The sequence below is a fragment of the Alexandromys fortis genome, unplaced genomic scaffold (assembly GCF_014885135.2).
Source record: "Alexandromys fortis isolate MF-2015 unplaced genomic scaffold, M_Fortis_MF-2015_v1.1 scaffold_3, whole genome shotgun sequence".
Lineage (NCBI taxonomy): Eukaryota > Metazoa > Chordata > Mammalia > Rodentia > Cricetidae > Alexandromys > Alexandromys fortis.
Genome location: NW_026067909.1, coordinates 22,965,529 through 22,988,290, shown reverse-complemented (window position 1 = coordinate 22,988,290; position 22,762 = coordinate 22,965,529). Strand labels below are relative to the sequence as shown.

Genomic DNA, 22,762 nt, shown 5'->3' with positions numbered 1-22,762 from the left:
GAGAGAGAGAGAGAGAGAGAGAGAGAGAGAGAGAGAGAGAGAGAGAGAGAGAGAGAGAGAGAGAGAGAGAGAGAGAGAGAGATGGAAACACAGAGAAACAGAGACAGAGAGTTGACATTTCGCTATGTAGACCAGGCTGGTCTCTAACACTCTCTCAGTCCTTCTGCCTCCAGCTCCTGGGTTTATTTTGTTGTTGGTTTTGACTTTCTTTTTTGAGATAGGGTTTCTCTATAGCTTTGGAGCCTGTCCTGGAACTAGCTCTTGTAGACCAGGCTGGCCTCAAACTCACAGAGATCCGCCTGCCTCTGCTTCCCGAGTGCTGGGATTAAAGGCGTGCGCCACCACTGCCCACTGGTTTTGACTTTTTAAAGATGAGTTCTCTCTCTGTTGCTCATGCTACCATACCTGGCTATCCATGTAATTTTTAAACAGTACAATAAACCCAAACAATCTTTTTCTCTCAGAAGATAATTTCCAATACATGTGTTCAGTAACTCAAGATTCACATCACGATCAACATACTTACAGGATGCTTGAGTGTGCAGAGCTCGTATAAGACACATCCAAGAGACCAAATATCCCTGGAGAAGAGAAGGGTTTACATGGCCAGAGAATGGCAACAATTACAGGCGGAAGCATTTGCCTCTCGTATCGCTTTATGTGGGTATAGCTTCATTTAATTAGGTTGGTATGTTTTCACAAGTGCTTTCAGACACCTTATCAATTCTAAGATAAAAATTAAGATATGAATCGTTTGAAATTCTTCGGAATCCTGGCAGACAACAGGTAAACAAACATTGCCACAATATGATAGATGAGTATTGACTTCATGTGCCCAAAGAAAATGTGTGTTCAGTGCCTTTAGAGGAGAAAGGCAAGCCTCGACAAATAAAATTACATGATAGTATAGTCTCAACGAACACAGGACTTGAATTTTGCTTTTTTCCATGCTTATTTAAAAACTTATTTAATGTCATACTAGGGATTAAACCTAGGGCCTTGAGCATAAAGCAAGCAATCTCCCACCCATCCACCCCCCCCAATCCCTGTTAGTAACTATAAATATATGATTGGTTTAAGGAATCATTTTAAAGAATCAAAAGTACAATTAAATCCAAAAGGCAAGAGGATGAGATGTCAAGGAGGTTGCCAAAGTGCCCAAACAAGGATTCAGTAAAGAAAAGTAGAATGGGGCAGAGGTGTGGTTCAGCGGCAGGCCACCTGGTGATACAGGTAAGAGGGAGCCACTTGTCTGAAGCATGGTGCAGGTGGTAAGCTCGGCTGGACTCACTATTGGTGTCAATGGTAAGTTCAGAAGTGCCCTGTCTAAAGTCATTTTCCTTAGGCAGAAACACTGAGGGATGGGGCAGCTACTAGACTCACCCTCGCCGTCCTGGATTCCTTGAGCAAAAGGATTTTCAGTCAAGTAGCCAGCTAGCCCACCCACATCCAACTCCATCCATCTCAAATACCCCACACATGGCTGGAGAAGACCTCAAAACTGTCTTGCCTTGGCTCTTGAAGACACGGTCTGGGCTATTGAAAAGTTTATACTAAGTTGTTTTTATGTCAGAAGCCTAATGAACTCGGAGTGATCCTCCCAGAGCGGTGCTGGGCAGACACACTGGGCTTAGTGCAAACACTCCTCTGGCTGTGTAAGCAGGCTGATCAGATTTCCACCTAGTCACCAGGAGACATCTCCTGGGCTGCTCCAGGGTTCTGCAACACCACAATAAAAGACTTTCCTTGGGTAGAATTTTCTTGTTTACTTTTCCCCCATCTTTCATTAGTCATTATTAATTTTAATAAATTGTAATCAAATTAATCATGTTCACACATACCCATTCCTCCCAGATCTACTGCTGGAAGAAGAGTCAGTTTCCTTTCAGGTGTGGCCCCCGCACACCCCCGTGTGTAGACCACCACCCTCTAGTGAGGTCACACATCCAGGAGTATATGGGAAGCGCAGGGTTTCTCTGTGTAGCCCAACTGTCCTGGAAGTCACTCTGTAGACCAGGCTGGCCTTGAACTCAGAGCTTCGCCTATCTCTGCCTCCCAAGTGCTGGATTAAAGGCAGGCGCCACCAGCATCTGGCTTTTTTTGTATTTTTAAATGAAGAGAAATTGCTTTGTCTTAAATAGGTCTAAAGTCTTTCAGGAATATTACTCACTGGAACTCTGATTTCACACAGAAGCAGAGGAAAATGCACACACGCCAGCAGCAAAGAGATTAGAACTTTAGGCTGTAATTCGCTGCCGCCCACTGGATGGACCGGCACCCTCCCACCAAGAGCAACTCACGTTTTGTTGTTGTATGGTCTGTTCTGACAAATCTCTGGGGACAGGTAGTAAGGTGTCCCAGCACATGTTTGAGCAAGTTCCATGGAACTAGGAAATTAGAGTAAATTAAAAAAAAAAATATGTCTTATTAGCAGAGTGAGAAAGGCTGAAGACATGACTATGCAAGGAAAATTGTAAACATGAACAAAAAAAGTGCACTCATTCACACACTGGAAGAAAGCAAGACATCTCATGTGAAAAACAGACGAATGAAGACAGCAGGTTTTGAACCTTAGAACTCAACCCCCAACCATGTGTGATGGATGATGCACGCCTTAACTCCCAACACCTGAGGGGCAGAAGCAAGCAGACCTCTGTAAGTCGGAGGCTAGCCTTGTTTATATAGTGACTTCTAGGACGGCCAGAGATACATGGAGAAGTCTTTGTCTCAAAAAACACAAAACAAAATCAACCTCCAAATGTATGCAGACACACACACACACACACACACAACATATATAGACACATACATACATATATGGAGAAAGAGAGAATAAGAAAGCCAGGCGTGGTAGCCCATAAGACTATATTTCTATTACAGGGAAGTGGAGGCAGAAGGATATGGTGTTCAAGGCCAGCCTCAGCTACACAACAAGTTAAAAGCTAGCCTGGGCTACGTGAGACCCTATCACACACACAAAAGTATATATGGGCTACAAAGGTGATTAAGAGCACTTGTTCTTCCGGAAGACCCAGGTTCAGTTCTCAGTACTCACACTGTGGCTCACAAATCATTCCCAACTCCAGTTCCAGCGGATCAAATGCCCTCTTCTGACCTCCACAGGCACCAGACATACATATGATGCACATGCATGCATGCAAGCAAAATACTCATGCAGATAAAGGAATCTAAAGATAAGTTAAAATTTATACACATATATTGCTATATATTTTTTAAAAATTGAAACATATCCCACGGCTAGGTATGTGAACGAGAGATTGCCCTGAATCATAGCAGTGCAAAATAGTAATAAGGATGCCAATAATAATAGCAGCAGCAGTAGTAGTAATTACATACATATTGGTTTTTTCAAGACAGGGTTTCTCTGTAGCTTTGGAGCCTGTCCTGGAACTAGCTCTTGTAGACCAGACTGGCCTCAAACTCACAAAGATCCACCTGCCTCTGCCTCCTGAGTGCCGGGATTAAAGGCGTGCACCACCACCGCCCAGCTAATAAATATATTATATATAAATAAGTACAGAATTCTTATTTAAAGATCTTTTGGGTATAATAAGATTTCTGTTTTACCAGCTACCCATGTAATGCAATTGTGTGTTCTTAAATCTGAAAAATACAAAAAGGAATTAGACTGGGGTGTAGCTCAATGGTAGAACACTTGTCTACCAAGTGAAAGACCCTGGATTAAAACCCCAAAACCATAAAGAAAAAAATTAGTGAATGAAAAATCAAGTCACCTCTAGTCAGAGTATCCCTAAAACCTATTGTGAAACTCATAAATTTCCTTCCCATCTGCTTCCACACCATTGTTTGTACACACAGCTGGCAACATGCTGTTTTGGTAGTTCACCATTCTGCTTTGCTCATGGCACAGAGCAAAATATTTCCTCATGATCCCCAGAAGTCCACAAATCAAGTACAGTACATTTAGAAATACGATTTTTCTCTGCTTTAGAACAGCCCCACCACCATTCGATTAGACACCATTTATCTTGTGAATTTTTTCTAATTTTACTCTCATTATTTATGTGTGTGCACATGTGTGTGTATGTGTGTGGGAGTGACCACAGAGGCCAGCAAAGAATGCCCTGGAGCTGGAGTCACAAGAGACACCAGAAGTGGGTGCTGCGACCAAACTCAGGTTCTCTGCAAGAGGAGCAAGCACTCTTAAGCTCTGATTCATCTCTGGAGACCCATAGCTTCAGAATTTACCACAGACAGTCAAATGATTCAACATTCATACATATTCACCTAAAATTGTGGGGATAAGAAACTTTTATTATCCTAATTAAAAATGCCTCAAAATGAGCACTTTGTCGATTTTGCATAGAAAGAAAAACAGAATTTTACAAGTACTTACTTATTCAGTGCCCTTGCCGTTCCAAAGTCCCCAAGCTTTGCCACCATCCCGTTCTTGCTAAGAAAAATGTTCTAACAGTGAAAAAAAAAATATGTTCAGGAAAAGAATAAGAGTTGTGGTGTCTTATTCATCAGTCTGAGCTATTACCTGGGATTTTATGTCCCTATGTAGTATCTTCCTGTCGTGAATGTGCTTCAGTCCTAGCGAAATCTGTACGAACCAGCACAGAATCTGCAGAAAGAAATAGAACAAATCTATAAACAGTCTGCTGGTCATTGACACAGCTTCATGGTGACATGAAAACAGAGAAATAATAATAGAAATTGATCTGATGGCTATAACACATGAATTCTGATTCATAGCCCAGAAAGATGCTTCAGATGTCATTGGTATTAATGTGAAATTTATATGTAGAAAGAGAAGAATAAAAGCCAGGAAGAGATGGTGGCCACTCAGGGCTGGCTGGCTGACTGTCTATCTGTCTTTCTATCTATCTATCTATCTATCTATCTATCTATCTATCTATCTATCTACCTACCTACCTATCTATCTATCTATCTATCTACCTACCTACCTACCTATCTATTTCTTTTTTTGAGCTGGGGTCTTCGTGGTGATTTGAATGGATTTGGCCCCCATAAACTCACAGGGAGTGGCACTATTAGGAGATGTGACATTGTTGGAGGAAGTGTGGTCTAGTCGGAGGAGGCTGGATGACACAAATTTTTAATCCAGACCTTGAGGCTAAAGGGCATGCCTTTAATCTGGGCAACACCTTCTGTTGGAAGTGTGTCACTGTGGGGGCGGGCTTCCATATACCAGATTTTTTATTCCACCCTAGCACTGAAAGAAATGACTTTTTTCTTTTTGTGATTCTGAAGTTCTGGTTTATTTCTTAGTCATAGGTATTTTATTTATCTATTTGCTTATTTAGTATTTAGTTTTCTGATACAGGGTATTTTGCTATAGCCCAAGCTGGCTTTATATTCACCGTATAGCACAGGCTAGCGTCAATTATGGCAGTCCTTCATGCTCAGCCTCCTGATGCTGAGATTACAGGTCTGTGCCACCACGTCCAGCTCAATGTTGTATTTTATATCAGCAGACAGGGAGTCACTTTAATGAAACGTTCTACACTTACAGAAATTCACTTAAAGAACTCTAAAACCCCACAAGTTCTTTGTCTGCCAAACGATACAGTAAGAAGAAAATAATATAAAATGGCCCATAGTCAGGTATTAGGGTTCAGTGAAGGAAATAATAAAAGATGGCCCATAGTCTAGGTATTAGGGTCCAGTTGACACCTTGGAATTTTTCCAACCAAAGAAAATGTAATCAAAATTTTGTCACAAAAAATCATTTTTATAAAACACAGAAAAATAATCCCTAAATAAGAAATACGTTTCTGTAAATGTAGACTTAACATATAATACAGGAATAGGGAGAATGCTTGACTGAGTTTACAGAAGTTTAAAGATATTGATTCTTTAAGCATCCATATATTCAAAATTTTTTTAGCTTTCTAGGAAGATATCACACATCTCTCTCAAATTGTACTACAGAGTTATAGTAATAAAAAATAGCCTGGTATTGGCAAAGAAACAGATGTATTGATCAACAAAATAGAATTGAAGATCCAGATGTAGACCACATACCTATAGACACCTGGTTTTTTTTTTTAATAAAGAAGCCAGAAATACATACTGGAAAAAAAAAGACCGAATCACCAATAAATGGTGCTGTTCAAGCTGGATGGCTGCCTGTAGAAGAATACACATGGATCCACACTTGCCACCCCACACAAAGCTTAACTCCAAATGCATCAAAACCTCAGCATAAGGCCAGACACCCTGAATCTGACAGAAGCAAAAGTGGGGAAGAGGCCTGAACTCACTGGCACAGGGAAGGACTCTGAATAGAACACAGACAGCATGGGCACTAATTAATAAATGGGACAGTTGATGAAATGGAAAAGCTTCTGCGTAGCAGAGGACACCTTTATTTGGACCAAGTGGCAGTCTACAGAATGGGAAATGATTTTCACCAACTGCACATCAAAAAAGGGTATTATCCAAAATATATAAAGAACTAAAACAAAAAAAAACCTGGATGTCAATAAAAACAAGTAAATTAATTAAAACATAGGTCTAAACAGAACTTTAGAAGTAGGCTTACCTGATCTTCACTGAATAACACTCCCCTCTGCCTCTGGATCCTCTGCATGAGATCCCCTCCGTCACAGTATTCCATTACAATAAAGAGCCTGTTATTCTCTGCAAAAAAACATTTGGTGCTGGAGCTTTTATCTATCGTTTGTCTTTCAAAACCCAGAACATAAAGAACATGACAGGAAAAAACAAGGCATAAGAGAGGGTGTGGCCCGAAGATGGACTGGGTTCTCATCTCGTTTGCATTTTTTTTTTTGTGTTTGGCCTCATTGAGAAAGGGTCAATTCTGTGTAGCCCAGGGAGTTCACACCAGTGGTCAGTCCGACTGGGTCCAGTCTCTCCTAGGAGACAAATCCCTGGGCATTTCTGTGAGGGTTTCTGGATTGGACTGACTAAGGAAAGAACCACCCTCAATGGAGACGGCACCATCCCCTGGGCGTAGAGCCCCTAACTGAGCAAAACGAAGGCGTGGGCACAAAACAATTGCTTGGAGCCATCAGCTACACAACCATTGGTTTCACGACAACAGAAACCAAGCACAACAGTGCAGAGATCTGTGTCTATCCTGTTCGACATTTTGAGCACTTGGTTCTAGAGCGTGCTTAGCACCTAAGAGTTAATATTTCCTGAGGGAAGTCGTTTTGCCTTAGGAAAAGATTACTAAATTATTATTATTTTTCTTTCACTGTTCCAAACTCATAAAACTTCATCTTTCATACTTGCCAGCTAATTCTTAGTAAATCAAAAGGATTAGCCAGGCAGCGTGACTGATGTAAACGTGGGCCTGGAAGTCAGGGGCAGGAGCAGTGAGTGATTTCCAGCCCCACTTCCTGCCATGTGGCGGAGCACAAAGTTTCACTTCTAGTCCAGAGCGGCCCTTCATTAACAGCCAGTAAGAAGGGGGAGCCGATATTAGATCATAGCTCCTGGAGTGAGAGATGAGCTGCCGTAGAGCCAGCAAAGCCTCTGTTTTCAGGTTCTCACAGTCAGGCGCCTCAAGACTCTGGGGTTCTTGACTAAGCCTGTGTTTTAAGAACAAACAAGCTGTCAAGCAATGTCCAGGCGGGAAGGAGGTCAATTATACTGTGAAGTGGCCTTAGCTGTGTGACTGTATCTGTCACAAAGTGTCTTCAGAAATCCACCATACATGGAACAAATGTATCCTCCTGTCTGTTTAAATCATCCAGTCCATTCATTCATTCAGCAACTGCAGTTGAGCATCTACCCTCTGCCACATGTGGAGGACCAACGTGTATATATATAAATCCCTAAGCCCATTAAATTAATGTTTACGTTTGTGTATGTGTTACTAGGCATAAAACCCAGGACCTCTTACGTGGTATACAATTATTCTACCACTGTGCAACATTCTCAACCCCTAAGTTTCTTATCTGAAGAAAAAAACAATAAGCAAATTTCTAATAATGTATATGTACAGATAGTCAAATGCATTGGTAGAAAAGTGCCCTGGGGGATAAGTGAAGGGACAGTGGCTTGGGGAAGCCTGAGAGTGAACAGAATTCAGGTAGACAAAGGATTTCAACTATAACTCACAAGATGAGGAAGAGAAAGATGGGAATAGTGGACAGAAATGCAGAGAACTTTATTCCCTGAGTGCCTTCAAAAGTTATTCAGAGTTCAGGGTGTAGCTCGGAGATAGAGCACACTTGTTCAGTCCAGTCGAGCTCAGGGCCCTGCCCCGAGAAACCTTCCCAGATCCCCGAGGGTTCCAATGCCTATCACTCATTGAAAAGGGTCATACAGAGCTGCTTTTAACTTAACTAATATTGTACAGGTTTTGAGATAGAAAGCCACTATCATACCACTGGTTAGCCAGGAACTCACTTTGTAGACCAGGCTGGCCCTGAACTGACAACAGTCCTTTGGCCTCTGCTTCTCCAGTGCTGGGATTGCAGGACTATGAGACCATGCCCGACCTCATAACTGCTCTGAATGCGGTGGTTTCTAAGCAGCAAAGAGCACTGGGCCTGCACACTATGAAAAGTTCAAGAAATAGTGGATGTATCTACAGACTTGCACGTTGCTTTCCACCCGCCCGGTGATACTCGGAGACGTCTAGGTTAACCCTTCTCTCTTAGTACCTACAGGATCTGGAGTTGGCAGTGATGTTCAACTACACAGTGCACGGAAGCTACAGAAGACCCTATTCAAAGGACAACACTCACCAGACAGGAACCAAAGACACAATTTCAGACAACAATTTAACTAGGCAGAGAAATGAACACACAAAATTGAATCAATACACAACTCATGGGGATACATATTTCCAAAGATCTGTAGTTTACTGGGATGCTTTAATGATAGGAAAATCTAACCTTGAAATGAACCAAAGAAGGTTACAATGTTGGGATGCCTCATCTGAGCCAGAAGGACCACTTCTTTCTTTGAAGCTTCTTTTTCCTGGAAGAACATCAAAGTGGTATTTCGAGACGGAAAGCAGTCAGTGTGCAAGCACGCATACATGCACGTAGTAAATACAGAAATCTTTTTAAGAGCTAAATATACCACTTAAAATTATCAGAAATTTGAACTTCTTAACTTTACCTTTGTAAAATCAGTCTCTTTTATGACACACTGACTGCTTTCCGTTTTCCGTTTCGCCAAGTACACTTTCCCATAGGCGCCTTCCCCAATGATCTTAATCAGGTCAAATTTATCCATTCTTTCAGGGGTCGGAGGTTCCTAAAATGAAGAAATAAACCTTCACTGTATACTTCTCATGACAACTAACGAGCAGAAGATGGATAAAAGGCAGAAGAACTGTTTGCTGAAACGTTCCACCCAGCTTTTGAGAGTCAAGAAATTTCCTTCTGGACACAGGAATGCCGTGAAAAGGGTTTGGTTGGTAGATTCCACACTGGATTGCCCGTCATCGTTGGGATCTTAGACGAGTTGCCACCTCACAAAACCTTTCTTCTCTAGCTTCTAAAATGGAAAAGTACTGAGGCAGGAGGATGGCAAACTCAAAGCCTACCTGAACTACTTAGAGCAATTTCAATACCAAAAGGATTGGGTCTAATCTCATTGTAGGTGTTTTGTGCCTCTAAAATGTCCAAGGGTGCCTGCAAGTCCAAGGGTTGGGGCAAGCACCTTTCTCCTCTTAGTGGAGGTACTGCCCTCTACAGGGAAGCCTAGGAATTTATTCTGTCAGTGTTTGGGGCTGCAGAGATGGGAGACATTATGGTAAGTTAAGATGAAGTTAGGGCCTGGGGTACTAGCTTTGACATTCAAAGGTCTTTGATCCCACACAGCGAGGGACGGCTGCAAAGTCACAGTTATCTGCCTCTAGAACCAAAGTATCACACGTCTATCTAAGTATCTCCCCGTGGATTAACTAGTACTTAATTTCCTAGGAAGATAAATCAGGGCTTGGTTGGATCCGGGGACTTTCCTACTAGTTGTGCTCCAATATGGGAAAAAAAAAAAAAACTGGTCTACTGAGCTGGAGTCGGTGGGAGGTCCAGAGTCTAGCAGTCGCGATCAGGGGACTGTCCTGGCACCTGGCTACAGGTGTTTACAGGTGGAAATACCACTTCCTTGTAGGTTGCCTTCCTTCTTTTCCCCTTTTATGCCACAGTTGGAGCATAACGGAGCTTTTTGTTTTGCTGTACTGGGGAATCGAACCCAGGACCACCGCATACATGCTGGGTAAGCATTCAACCACGGAGCTTTACAACTAATCCTTTTGGTAATGAAATTGCTCTAAGTAGTTCAGGTAGGCTTTGAGTTTGCCATCCTCCTGCCTCAGGCGCAATGCAGATTTCTACTACCCTGGGTGGTCTGCTGGGCAGGTTGTTTTCAAATAATTTCAAGTCATGGGTATAGAATTGTCAGTGGAGGCTCCGGCCAGCATGCGGGAGGAGGATTTGAGTCCAGGATTTTGTAGTTTGTGAGTTGCCATGGAAACTGACGCAGCCCAGGCAGTAGTCTCCTCCCGCTTGCCCAATCTCTCTCCCCTGCCTTCGAGAAGCCTGGGATAGCTCCTAAAGAACAAACACGGTGGGCTCGGCCTACCTGCTCACCGGACTTTGTGTAGTGAGTCTTTAAGTGTCCAGGTGGATCTGACCCCTGGCGGCTAAGCCTCCGGGACACTGGAGCGGGGGTTACCGTGGGGAAAGTAGGCGGAGCGCTGGGCGGGGGCAGAAGAAACCTACTGGTGCTCCTTCCACTTACCCGAGGTCGGAAGCCGAAAGTAAAACAAGCCACGTGAACGTCTCCAAACTCGCACGGTGTAAGAAGTAAGTCAGGGAAAGAAAACGAGAAGACTGAGTTCGACTTCAAAGCTGTGCGTGCACAGTTTTACTGAGAGGTTGGCACCCTGCCGCTCGGTGTCGGAGGGAGTTTTTATAGTGGAGAGCAGGGGGCGAGGAGAAACCGTTTCGAGGGCAAACTTTTCCAGAACTGAGGGTGCGAGATCAGTCAGAACTCTGCCTTGTTGCAACCTTCGGGTTCCGTGGCCCGATGTGGGTGGCCGTTTTCTAGACTTCGATGGGCAGCATCTTTTGAAGCCCACAGAGCTGGTTTCTGACTAGCGTTTTGCGCGTGGGAATGGGAGGGTTTCCAGTTCTCTGCTGTCTGCCACTTACAGAGGTTTCTGAAGAGTAAACAATGCTGAGAGAAAAAAACGTGCTGGTTGGGTTGTTGGGGGAGGCGGTGGCGATGATGCCTGGGGTCCCATACCAGCTAAGCAGCGTTCAGCTGTAATATATACTCCCTGAAGGAAGCAGGTTTCTCATGCAAGGTCTCAAATACTGCTGAGGGGTGTATAAGAATGGAACCTGGATCCACAAGCAAAACTAGGTGCTGCCCAGGTGTCTGCAAAAGGCACCCCCTCTTAACCCAGCTCCATGCTCTTAACCGAGCTCCATGCAGAACAGTGGGAGAATATACCTCTTTCAGGATGGTAAATGCTAATACAAGGGAGACAGCCAGAGCCAGTGGAATCTAAGTCCCATGACCATTTCACCATTTCATAACCCACCATTGTTTGACCCCCTCCCCCCAAAGCTCACTTCTCTTTTATCTACATCCTACTTCCTGGGTCAGAATTTTATAACAATGTAGTCTTTTAAATGCTTGAAGTCCTTCTTGATCTCCATGTTCTGAAAGAAACATATGGATGGAAATTAGCATTTCCTGCCTACAGAACCTAAGCATTTTGGGGCTTTTGTTTGTTTTTTGTGCACAGGTCTCACTATGTACCCTTGACTGACCTGGAACTCAGAGGTCCAGATGCCTGCCTCACCTCCCTGCTGAACTAAAGGTGTGTTCTTTTTAAAGCCTGTCGGGGTTGGCAGGTCTCACCCAAATAAGCAAACACGTGGAGTGTGGTTCAAAGTGGACATGGTCTGATTTCCAAGAGGATTTATAATCCGACTCTCCAGTGCTTAGTGAGATAAATAATTGTGCACATAATCCCAAATTTGCTTCGTCTGGAGTGCAACGTTTAGAGCCAGTGACTGGAGCAGATAAAGACGTGTGGAGGATGGTATGTGGAACTTGAGTGTCTTGGAGACCTCCTTGTAACTTTCATGCTTTCTTGAACACGAAACATCATCAGAAAAGTGCCAGGCTAACATTCAAGGGACGGACCTAAGAAGGATGACGCCAACCACGGAAACCACATACAAGCTCTGCTCACTAGCTGCTCACGGCAGCGAGGGTTAATGGTTTGGGCACGGCTTTGTGTGTGTGTACTGGTCTCAACATCTAAGTGGACGGCTGCAAACTGTGTTTTTCACCATCAGGGAAAACAGGTATAAAAAAAGAGCAAGAGTTCTCGAGAAGCCTGAATTAACCTTATGGGATTGGATGAGCCAGGACGTCAGTGTGAGGCCGTGTTTGACTTAATATACATCCAGATGGGGATGCACTAAACACAGGTATGTAGACAGGGCCTAGATATGCCAGGGGTAACCAGCACCCTTAGTACCCAAATAGTGGCTTTAAAACAATGAGAGGAGCCTGGCAGTGGGGGCACACTCCTTTAATCCCAGTAGTCAGGACGCATTGAGGCCAGCCTGGTCTAGAGAGTTCCAGGACATCCAGGGCTGTTACCCTGTTTGAAAAACAAACAAACAAACAAACAAAAAAAACAATGAGAGGAACTGTGGCTCTTGGGGAAAAAAATTGTTGATTCTGGAGCTGGAACAGAGAAGGTACAGGTTGATCCTACTTTAGCAAATTTAATTTAGTAATTTAAAAGGACAAGAACATCACAAAAGTGCACAGAAACCAACTTGAAAGGATTAGGCAACCAAACCAGTGACTTAGGGTAACATGAGACTCTTTGCTCTGCCAGAAGGAGAACTTGAAGCCTCTCAGCGTCAGGTTAGCAACAGTAAGAACAGGGGCAGGGAAGTCGGTGCCACGATGGGAAGCCCGGCAGAGTCTCAGTTGGCTACTGATGGAGGCACGCAGCCACTCTGTTACACCATGCTGACATCATGTACTTCCTGAGAGGACGTGAGGGGGACAGGGCTCACCTTTGTGAAGAACACTGGACACACCCAAATTGAGGATAGAAGCGGGATAACTAACTAACACTCCTCAAACTCGGCAAGGGCAGACGGAGAAGCTGCCAGAGATGGAAGACTGCAGGACTGAGAACAAGGAGACACACAGGTAGGGTGGGGACTTGCGCAGCAGCCTTTGCACGGTGAACAAAAGCTACGCTGTGCTGTAGTAGCTGTGGTGGATTACTTGCCTTGCACTCATAAGGTCCTGGGTTTGCCCAGCACTGCAGATAAGGGAGGAGAGTTACGTTGCTAAAAGCTACTCGTAGCTCCTATTTTTGCAGATCCTGGTTAATGACTAGACCGTAATTTCTGCCCACCCTCCATCATACGGGGTCAGGGGAAGCCGTTTCTTCATTGGGGAAAGATTCTCCTTTCTCTAAAGTGTCATAGCATTAAACGAGATAATACACAATGGGGGTCCATGTATGTGCACTGTGGGCCGCTTCCTAGAACACTTTCTAGTTTCTGACATCCATCATGTCTCTTTGGCTGTATTCCTGTCTCAGGTCCAGGACTGCAATCTTCTGGGAGCCCGTTCCACTCCTCTTACGGCTGATCCCCTGACCCCCTGGTTTTTTGTAAAGCCTACGAGGAACATTTAAGGACTTCTGGCAGCTGGTAACATCACTGGAAATCATTTTGAAGCATCCTCAAGTCGGGTATTATTGACAAAGAACACACATTTTTATGTCACAATTTAATATATTTAGATCGCTTTAGGAAACGTCAGAGTGTCACAGAGTAACCGTGGATACAAACACATGGGTTGCTATAACAGTCTTGGTCAGCGTTCTTATGAGGTAGGCATTATTATTCTCCCTGGATAGCTGAGAAAACGAGGGAGCACATAAGCGAAGTGACTTCCTGTTATCGCACACAGCGTTAGCCAGCAGGCTAGCATTTCACCTCTGCTCTACCGGAATGCAAAGACACAGCATCTCTAGACCTCCCTTGTGTTAAAAAAGCTCACAAGGGTTCTGGGTTGTTATTTAAGCTTGTGGTACATTTTCTTAGTCGTCACCCCGTTTCCAGGCATCAGTGTCTCCCCCACATGGCTCAGGCACACGCTCCGCAGGGTTTCCGTCAGGTGTGTCCTTCCATCCCACGTGCTTCTTTAGTTCTGACACCCAGTCAGGGTTTTCATCGTCTTCCTCAAAGTCCCTGTGGAGATGGTTTGGATGATAAGACACTGTATTAGACTTCTTGATGGGTTCAAAGCAGAATTCTACCATGTGCTATCTAAACCGTTGAAAGCTCAATCCCATAAGGTAATTGAGCAGAGGGGAAAAATGTTAGTTCCCCCCAAAATGTATCCCTGTGGGTATTTTTAACATTAAAAAATGTATTATAAAATGAATATATATATTTTCACACTCATATAATCCCAACACCTGAAAGCAGGTGCAGGAGGAGCCTAAGTGCCTCAAAATTCAGAAACAGAAACAAGTCCGGACTGAAAACATACTACGTGCAGCCCGGAAGTCACAGTAAAATGTCAGTGTTGCCCACCACACAGGAGCAAAGAGAAGTGCTCCTTCAGGATGGAAAGCAGTATAGCTAGGACTACATCTGAAATTACTGTGGTACAATGCGGCGTGTGTGTGCATACAGGCTCCATTCCCCAGCTACAGCATTCTAGGCCTGTTACGACGTACGTGTCTTCCTCGTCCAGTCGAGGTTCAAATCTCTCCGGATCCAGAATGAAGGATTCATGGTCACCATCGACACTGTCTGATGCTGTTTCTTCAGAAAGAGGGCCTTTCAAGAATCCTTCTGTACCTTCAGGGAAATAGCAATAGAAAGTATGACAGTTTTCCTGTTTATTTTTAAATGCGGTCTCACCCTGTTGCCCAGGCTGGACTCGATCTCCTAGGCTGCTCTTCGTCAGTCTCCCATATGTTAGGACGACAGAGCAGAGCCATAGTGCCTGGGGAAGCCAGCCAACTCAAACAGTATTTACTCATCAGGATTTGGGTAGACAGTAGATTCAGGAAGTAGCAGAATGTGGATTAAATTTTAAAACAATACTTTCTCGAAGAGAGCGGAGAAAAATACTCTAAACACTTGTGAAAAAAGAATCTATAGTAAAGTCTGAGCAATTTGAGGAGATCCTGTCACAAATAATAAAAAGGTCTAAAGAGTTAGCTCAGGGCCTTGTGCATGCTACACAGAGCACACCACTGCTGGGCTAGACACCAGTCCTCTTTTTCATTTTAATCATCTATATATTCGCCACTCAATAAACATCCATCAAATAAACAAACATAACGAACTCTCTTGCAACATCGTCTTTCCTGCACCAGTTTTACAAATCACGGGGAGTTGAGGAGGAAGGAATGGGGCTCTGATTTAATGTGTGCAGCTCCAGCTTTGCAAAGAAACAGAATCTGGAGCTGGCTACATAAGAACATGCATCAGTGTAAAACTACTCAACTGGACACGCAGGGAGAGGGAAGATGAGGGGCAGCTGAAGACACTTGCTGCTCTTCCAGAGGACCTGAGTTTGCTTCCCAGCACCTACATGGTGACTCACAACGGCCTATTACTCCCAGATCCAGGGATCTGATCCCCCCCCCAACTTCTGGGCTCCCGGGCACCTGCACACATGTACTGTACATTCACACAGACAATGGACAACACAAATAAAAATAAATCTTTAAAGAATTATTAACATGGTCAATTTATTCATGTTTTACAGTATATTTTAAAAGCCCAAGTGTCCTCATAGTCATATAATAGGTGAACATTACCTGGTCTATATATTGTGTACGTTTCGAACGCCAGGCTGAGATCAGCACTCTTCAGCATTGACAGCAAGGTCTCGGGGGGCTCTTTGAGCCACTGCTGACGGGCACGGTTTTCACTGTACTTTATTACAGAGCCACCTGGTTGTAAGGAGGGACATAGGACCAGGTTAAAAAAAACGAATTTCCAGTGTCTATCATATTTCAAGCAAAGTTATGACTATATTTGATGCTCACTGAAAATCCAGTACACTCACTACATGAGGAACCCCGAATGTCAGCTGCAGAGAGATATAAACTAAAACCCTAGCATGGTGAATCCTACTGGAGAGTGTTCGGTCTGACTTTCCCTGTATATCCTGGGCTCCAAATTTTTGGATCTTAAGATATTTTTTAAAAGTTAAGTCTGGAGCTGGAGAGATGGCCCAGTTGTTAAGAGCACACATTGCTCAATTATGAGGACCAGAGTTCAGATCCTGGCACCCACAATGGAAAGCACACAAATGCCTGTCACTCCAGCTCCAAGGGATCTGACACCCTCTTCTGGCTCCATACATATATGCACATATAGTCACACACATGCGCGCGCGCGCACACACACACACACACAATATCAATTAAAATTAAAAAATAAAAGCTAAGTCTGTGTTGAACATATTCACATATGCACATAATCAGTGCAGTGTGGCAACTATTTACACAGTATTTATGAACACATGGTCTAGAGGTTAACGTATACAGGAGGACGTGGGCATTGGATGCCTTTTCCATGAGGCACCTGAGCACGCATGAACTTTGGTATCTGAAACCAGACCCCAAGGGACGATAATGGTGCTAACCTCTGTCATCCTCGGCCGTGAAACTGGAGGTAAGGATGGGTGCCTTTTCCAAAGCTGCTAGAGCTGGACCGGGAACATGGCTCTCCCACTGCTGCCTGGGAGGGCTTCCTGGAGTGGCGTTCTTCTGCGGTGCTGACGGGCTACCTGATGCTCAAATGGGGAAGAGGAGGGTCAACAGTTTTGTTTTGTCATTCACCCGCATCTAAACTGTGCCCTAACAAGGCAGAAGTATTTCTTGTCTCTGTCCAGCTCAGAAAGTCTGCTACTCTCTGTTCACTAGGACTGACCTCCAATTAGGCTCCATTCCCCTAACAAAAGGAGACAACCCAGACTTAGAACCTCCATTAGGCTTATAAGGGGGCAGCACAGGGTGACAACGTAATCAAGTCCTGGTCTGCCATTAAGTCCTCTGTGCTCTTAGCAGGAAAAGCAGAATTCTGCCAGGTGGGCAGGATGACCCTGGGTAACAACAATTCAGACAATTCAGAAAGAACAATAGTGGTGTATTTAAATTCTTCTGGCAATATCTTTGCTGTGTCAGTCTCCCATCTGCCCGAGTGGCCAGACACGAAGTCTCCTGTCTCTGTTTAAACCGTTCGAGTGTGACCTGAGGCTGGGACTCCAAAGAGAGTATGTGGAACGTATAGATCAAAGCTGGTACCATTTCCCCTTTGAGGCCGGGTCCTTTTCATGCATCACCCAAACCAGCCACGGACCATTACTAATTAACTTAATTAATCCAATTAACCTAAGTGTGTGGTGATTTCTCACTGGGAAAACATACTATTTCTTCAACAGTATAGGATCTGAAGGAAACTCTGTTTAAAGAAGCAAAAAAATTGAAAATTACTGTTTTTGGTTTTTTGGTTTTTGGTTTTTTTTTGGGAGACAGGGTTTCTCTGCATAACAACTGTGGCTGTCCTGGAACTCGCTCTGTAGACCAAGCTGGCCTCAAACTGCCTGTCTCTGCCTCCTGAGTGCTGGGATTAAAGGTGTGCGCCACCACCACCCGGTGGAAATTATATTTTCTTTTTTTTAAATGATACTTTTAAAAACACACTTGAAAAATTCTTACCTTCTTTTTTTGGTTTCTTGGGCTCAGATAGTTTGGTTTCATCCAGTATCTGCTCTCCATATTCTCTGATGATCTGAGATTTAAAGATGAGCATTTAAAGATGTGAAAAACACTTTTCTATGCCCCAAGACTCCTGTCTTAGCCCACACAGCAGGGATTACTCGCCAGCATACCCAGGCCCAGCTAAAGAAAGACACTTTGCTTTGGACACCACCATAAGGTCATATACTTATAGTGCTCTTCAACACAAGAGCACTTAAAGTTGGAAAATAAGGATGCCACGTAAAAGCAAACGTAAGGAGAGGAGTATCATCCTGGATACTTGGGGGGCTAAGGCAGGCCTGCCAATGTGAGGCCAGTGTCGCCCCAAAACCACAGTCCAAACTTGATCCTTAGCAAGGAAAGAAAGGTGGGGTGTCAAATAACGTTATGATATAATTATATTATAATATATAATATATAATATATGATATATATAATATATATAATATATTATATATAATATAATATAACAGTGAGACAAACACAGACAGCTATGATGATCACTAGACTCTGCCCACCGCAAGTGAAGCCCCAGGCTCAACCCCAGTGCAGGAGAGTGTTGCAGCTACTAGAGCGAGCTGTGGAAGGGGAAGAGAGAAAAGAGGTTTACATTTTAAATACACCTCCGAATTACGTGAGTCTTTACAGGCATGTTTGAGTAAATTAAGCTTAAGAGATACAAGTTTAGGGCCAGTGAGATGGCGCAACGGTTAAAAGCACCTGCTGCCAAGCCTGATAACCCGAGTTTGTCACTGGACCCGTTAAAAGATGAAAGGAGAGAGCCGAGATGTCCTGCGACATCTCCATGAACACCACTGTACGCCCATGCCCACTGCCAGATAAGTTAAAAACACATGCTACCACGCTAGAGCCAATGAGAGACACTCCTGTCATACCTCCCGGGGTAAGCACTTCGGGACAAGCGGCACTAAACTGCCTCTGCAAAGCAGGGTGGTAGCAGAGGGGCGCTGGGAAGGGCTCCTTTTCAACATCTGCTTGACAAGATGGTGAAGCTTATCGGAATACAGAGCTGGCAGTGGGGGGATGGACCCCTGACATATTTTCAGGATAAGGTTTTTCCAACTATTTGCCTGAAACTGAAAGGTAAAAGTGACGCTTTAAAAATCAGGTATATGGAAAGAAAATATAGAAATAAGAAATATCAGCTGAAGTAAGTTCATATTTTCATGAGCTACGTTTATTTTGCAAAGGCAGCTGCTGTTGGGTCCCTTCCTTCCACGGATGCCCTTAAGGACGGTTCACAGCCTCAGGTGCTTTGGAGGAAGGTGAACATGAACATCCCCCCCCTCCACATGGAGACCGGTGTCTGTCAGTGCTGGCCTGGCACGTGTAAACTCAGGGTCGCTTCTGAGCAACAGCGGTCCCCAACTTGGGACACACTTCAGAATCGCCTGGTTTAAAAACATGAATTCGAGACCTCTTTGGAGATTCTGATTCAGGTGTGTGGAGGGGGCTGAGGCCTTGGCATTCTAAAAAGTTTTTTGACCTGTTCTCTTTTTGAAAGTGTATTTATTTTTTAAGGTTTATTTTTTATTATGTGTGCATATGCAAGAGACAGACAGAGAATGTTCAGGTGCCCAAAGGGACCAGGTGTTAAATCACCAAGAGCTGGAGTCAGAGACGTTGGTGATATGATAATAATAATAGAATAAAAAATAATAATAGTAGAATACGGACATGAACTTTAGATGGAGTTGGGGAGACACAGGAGGAATTGAAGGCTGGATATAGGGAGGGGTAGAAAGGTAAATACAGCACTCATATATAAAATTCTCAAAAGATGTTTTAATTTAAAAAAAAAATGTTAAGTGTATTGGTTAGTTTTTGTCCACTAGGCACAAGGTCCAGTGGGTAAGAGAGAACCTCAGCTGAGGTTCCCCATCAGCAGAGGACCCAGGTTCAGTTCCCAGTACCTGAATAATGGCTTACAACCATCTATAACTCCAGTTCTGGACTATCTAACACCCTCTTCTACCTTCCCTGGGCACCAGGCACACATGTGGTGCAAATACATGCAGGCCAAACACTCATATACAAGAAATAAAATAAATGAATCTTTAAAAAGGATAAATACCATAGAATTGTATTGTGTGAGATATATAGAATATACAAATTTATAGAGACAGAGAGATTAGAGGCTGGAGAGATGGCTCAAGGGTTAAGAGCACTGGCTGCTCTTCCAGAGGACCCGGGTTCAATTCCTGGCACCCATATGGCGATTCACAGCTGTTTGTAACTCCAGTTCTGGGGGATCTGACACCTTTATACCAATGCACATAAAATAAAAGTTAAATAAATTATAAAAAAAATTAGAAGTTCTCTCAAGCTGGGGAAGAAAGGAAAATAGAGCCATGATTTCCTAAGAACAAAGTTTCTGTTTGGTGTGACGGAAAAGCCCCACAAACGGACAGCAGTATCAGGATATAATATCATAAATATAATTAATCAATATAATTAATGAAGATCATAAATGTAGTTATAATACTGTGAACGTAACCAATGAATATCACAAATGTAATTAATGAATATCTTGAGTATAATTAATGAATACATGAGTGTAATTAATATCTTGAATATAATTCATGCCCCTGAATTGTGAACTTGAAAATGGCTACAATAGCAAATATTATGTTATATTTAAAAGAAAGAGGAGGAGGAGAGCTACATATAGAATTACAGCCTCTAATAGGCTTTTCCTGTTGGCACAGAACTACAGAATGGCTCCACGCAAAGATAAAAAGGGGACAAATAGAAACTTTTATAACAAATTCTTCCTGGGGAAGTGAACCCCAGTAGAAATCTGGCACATCTCTCAGGCCTTAGCAGGACTGACAAGTGGCCCTTTGGTCTGGCACCATACTTACTGGATGCTTCAGAGCACAGAGTTCGTACAGAATGCATCCCAAGGACCAGATGTCACTAGAAGCATAAAGAGACAGCATTGCAAGAACTGTTATGCTATATTATCATAGTAATACATGCATTTTATCTTATTTTATTGCACTTAATTTATCTTTGTATATGTATGAGCACACACGTGGGCCACAGGGTGTATGTGGAGGTCAGAGGACAACTTGTTCTTCTACTGCCATCTGTGTCCTGGAGCTTGAACTCGGGTCATCAAGGTTGGAGAGTTCCAATGAGAAACTCTGCCTCAAAAAGAAGTGATCAGGTGGCGCACGCCTTTAATCCCAGCACTTGGGAGGCAGAGGCAGGCGGATCTCTGTGAGTTCGAGACCAGCCTGGTCTACAAGAGCTAGTTCCAGGACAGGCACCAAAACCACAGAGAAACCCTGTCTCGAAAAACCAAAAAAAAAAAAGCATAAACAAGTCTGGAACCAGACCACCCTTACTGACTGCTGAACCTTCTTTTATCAACTAGGCCCTCACAGCTGTGATGACAATGGTTGTAAAACCAGGGCTTTCCTCTGGATTCCTGAGAATACAGATTCCATGTGACTTTAAGATCTATTTTTTATGAAATTTTACTTCTGTGATGTTGGTAATCAAATCCAAGACACGTGCTAGGCAAAATTATTCTACTCATGAACTGCAGACACCAAAGCCCCAAGCAGATCTTTGGAAAGCAGAGTGGGGAAGGTGGCTCGGCTGGTCAAACACTTGCCCCACAAAACTGGCCATTTGATTTTGACCTTCAGAATGCACGTAAGAAAGTCAGGCGCACACATCTGTGATCTCGGCACTCCAGCCTCAAGATGGAAAGAGAGATAGTAGCACCGACTAGAAGCTCGTGGGTCAGGTGGCCCAGGGTGTGCAGTGCAGCAGCAGAAACGACCAAAGAGGTAGCCCCCCTCTTCAACAAGGTGGGAGAACCAATTTCCAAAAGGGTGTCCTCTGACCTCTCTACACAGCCCATGGCACATGTATACACACTCACATAGACACTCAAGAGATAACTCAAACAAAATCTCTAAGCAAATAAGCTCTGTGCATCTGCACCAGAATCCAGCCCCTCCCGCCAAATGCCCAACACTATCCAAATAAGGACACTACCCACCTCTTATTGTTATAGGGCAGATTTTCCCAAATTTCTGGAGGCACATAATAAGGCGTTCCCACGTACGTACATGCAAAGGCCATGGGACTGAAACCACAGAAAGGCAAAGTGACTCCAAAGCTCTTCTGAAAATGGCTGTTCAGCTCTCTCTCACGTGGACGGGTACATACCTGGAGAGAAGATGGGCGGAGCCAAAATCTCCCAGTTTCACTTTTCCACTTTGGGTGAGGAAGACATTCTGCATTGGAAAAGAAGAATATAGATGCCCTGATCATCCCAGCATAAGGCCGCGGTCTCCAGGGCAGCTTTCAAAGCCCGCTGACGGTGGGGATAAGGGTAGAAATACTGACAGCTGGGTCCCAGAGAAAACAAAAGAAATAGCAAGACCCCCCTCTTAAAACAGCTGCACACTCCTCTGCCTAGGGATTCAGGATGCATGCTTTGAAATCTAACAAGCAAATGTCAGACAGCATCAGATCCAATCGGTGGGAGCCTTTGTTGGTGACTCAGTGGCTGGGACAGGTGCTGACCACTTCCTATCTGAGAACACACGCATTTATTCGGTGGGCATTAAAAGGCTCACATTCACCTAGATGTCAAAAGTGGCTTAACTCCTTTTTACATATGCTATTTTATTTGGTTGGTATAAATTCTAGGTCAAAGAGCGTAAAGTTTTACGTAGGGTAAGTCCTAAAGTCTACTGGAACTCACTCTGTAGATCAGACAGGCCTCGAACTCACAGAAATCTGCCTACCTTTGCCTCCTGAGTGCTGGGATTAAAGGCTTTGCCACAACTGCCTGACAATATATAATATTCTTGAGAATTACTAAAAGAGTAGATTTTATTTATTTATTTATTTTTCTGTGATAGGGATCTGACTCAAGTGGTCTGTGCTGACCTCAAACTAGAAATCCTCCTGCCTCACCCTCCCAGGGGC

General features: G+C 43.7%; 2 protein-coding genes and 1 long non-coding RNA gene across 17 annotated transcripts in view; 1 reads left to right on the top strand and 2 right to left on the bottom strand.

Annotated features, from left to right (window-relative positions):
- Nek5 (NIMA related kinase 5) overlaps positions 1-10,675 on the bottom strand; it is a 33,947-nt gene extending 23,272 nt beyond the window's left edge. For 7 of the 9 annotated variants that reach the window (XR_007590908.1, XR_007590909.1, XR_007590907.1 and 4 more), the window contains exons 1-8: positions 10,582-10,675; positions 9,112-9,249; positions 8,883-8,967; positions 6,554-6,651; positions 4,526-4,609; positions 4,379-4,449; positions 2,301-2,387; positions 527-581 (exon numbers count right to left, since the gene is read on the bottom strand). Coding sequence is in view for 6 of the 9 variants with exons in the window: in XM_050137753.1 (XP_049993710.1) it covers positions 527-581; positions 2,301-2,387; positions 4,379-4,449; positions 4,526-4,609; positions 6,554-6,651; positions 8,883-8,967; positions 9,112-9,228 (597 nt within the window). In the remaining 3 variants the exon portion in view is untranslated. Of the gene's footprint in view, positions 1-526; positions 582-2,300; positions 2,388-4,378; positions 4,450-4,525; positions 4,610-6,553; positions 6,652-8,882; positions 8,968-9,111; positions 9,250-10,581 lie in introns of those variants that run through there. The other 2 variants (XM_050137751.1, XM_050137754.1) reach the window with 2 other exon arrangements.
- LOC126498840 (uncharacterized) lies at positions 10,096-13,726 on the top strand. 2 transcript variants are annotated; one of them, XR_007590911.1, is made up of 3 exons: positions 10,096-10,215; positions 11,756-13,191; positions 13,592-13,726. It is a non-coding gene; the product is annotated as an uncharacterized lncRNA (long non-coding RNA). The 2 variants fall into 2 exon arrangements; XR_007590910.1 differs by lacking the exon at positions 10,096-10,215 and adding an exon at positions 10,677-10,805.
- Positions 13,727-13,773: 47 nt separating this feature from the next.
- The window catches only part of Nek3 (NIMA related kinase 3), a 16,484-nt gene continuing 7,495 nt past the window's right edge, over positions 13,774-22,762 (bottom strand). The window contains exons 6-14 of one of the 6 annotated variants that reach the window (XM_050137760.1): positions 21,995-22,062; positions 21,825-21,911; positions 20,671-20,725; positions 18,682-18,882; positions 17,744-17,816; positions 16,669-16,812; positions 15,836-15,970; positions 14,741-14,864; positions 13,777-14,246 (exon numbers count right to left, since the gene is read on the bottom strand). In XM_050137760.1, the coding sequence (XP_049993717.1) occupies positions 14,096-14,246; positions 14,741-14,864; positions 15,836-15,970; positions 16,669-16,812; positions 17,744-17,816; positions 18,682-18,882; positions 20,671-20,725; positions 21,825-21,911; positions 21,995-22,062 (1,038 nt within the window). In that variant the 3' untranslated portion in view covers positions 13,777-14,095. Of the gene's footprint in view, positions 14,247-14,740; positions 14,865-15,835; positions 15,971-16,668; positions 16,819-17,743; positions 17,817-18,681; positions 18,883-20,670; positions 20,726-21,824; positions 21,912-21,994; positions 22,063-22,762 lie in introns of all 6 variants that reach the window. The other 5 variants (XM_050137759.1, XM_050137761.1, XM_050137764.1 and 2 more) reach the window with 5 other exon arrangements.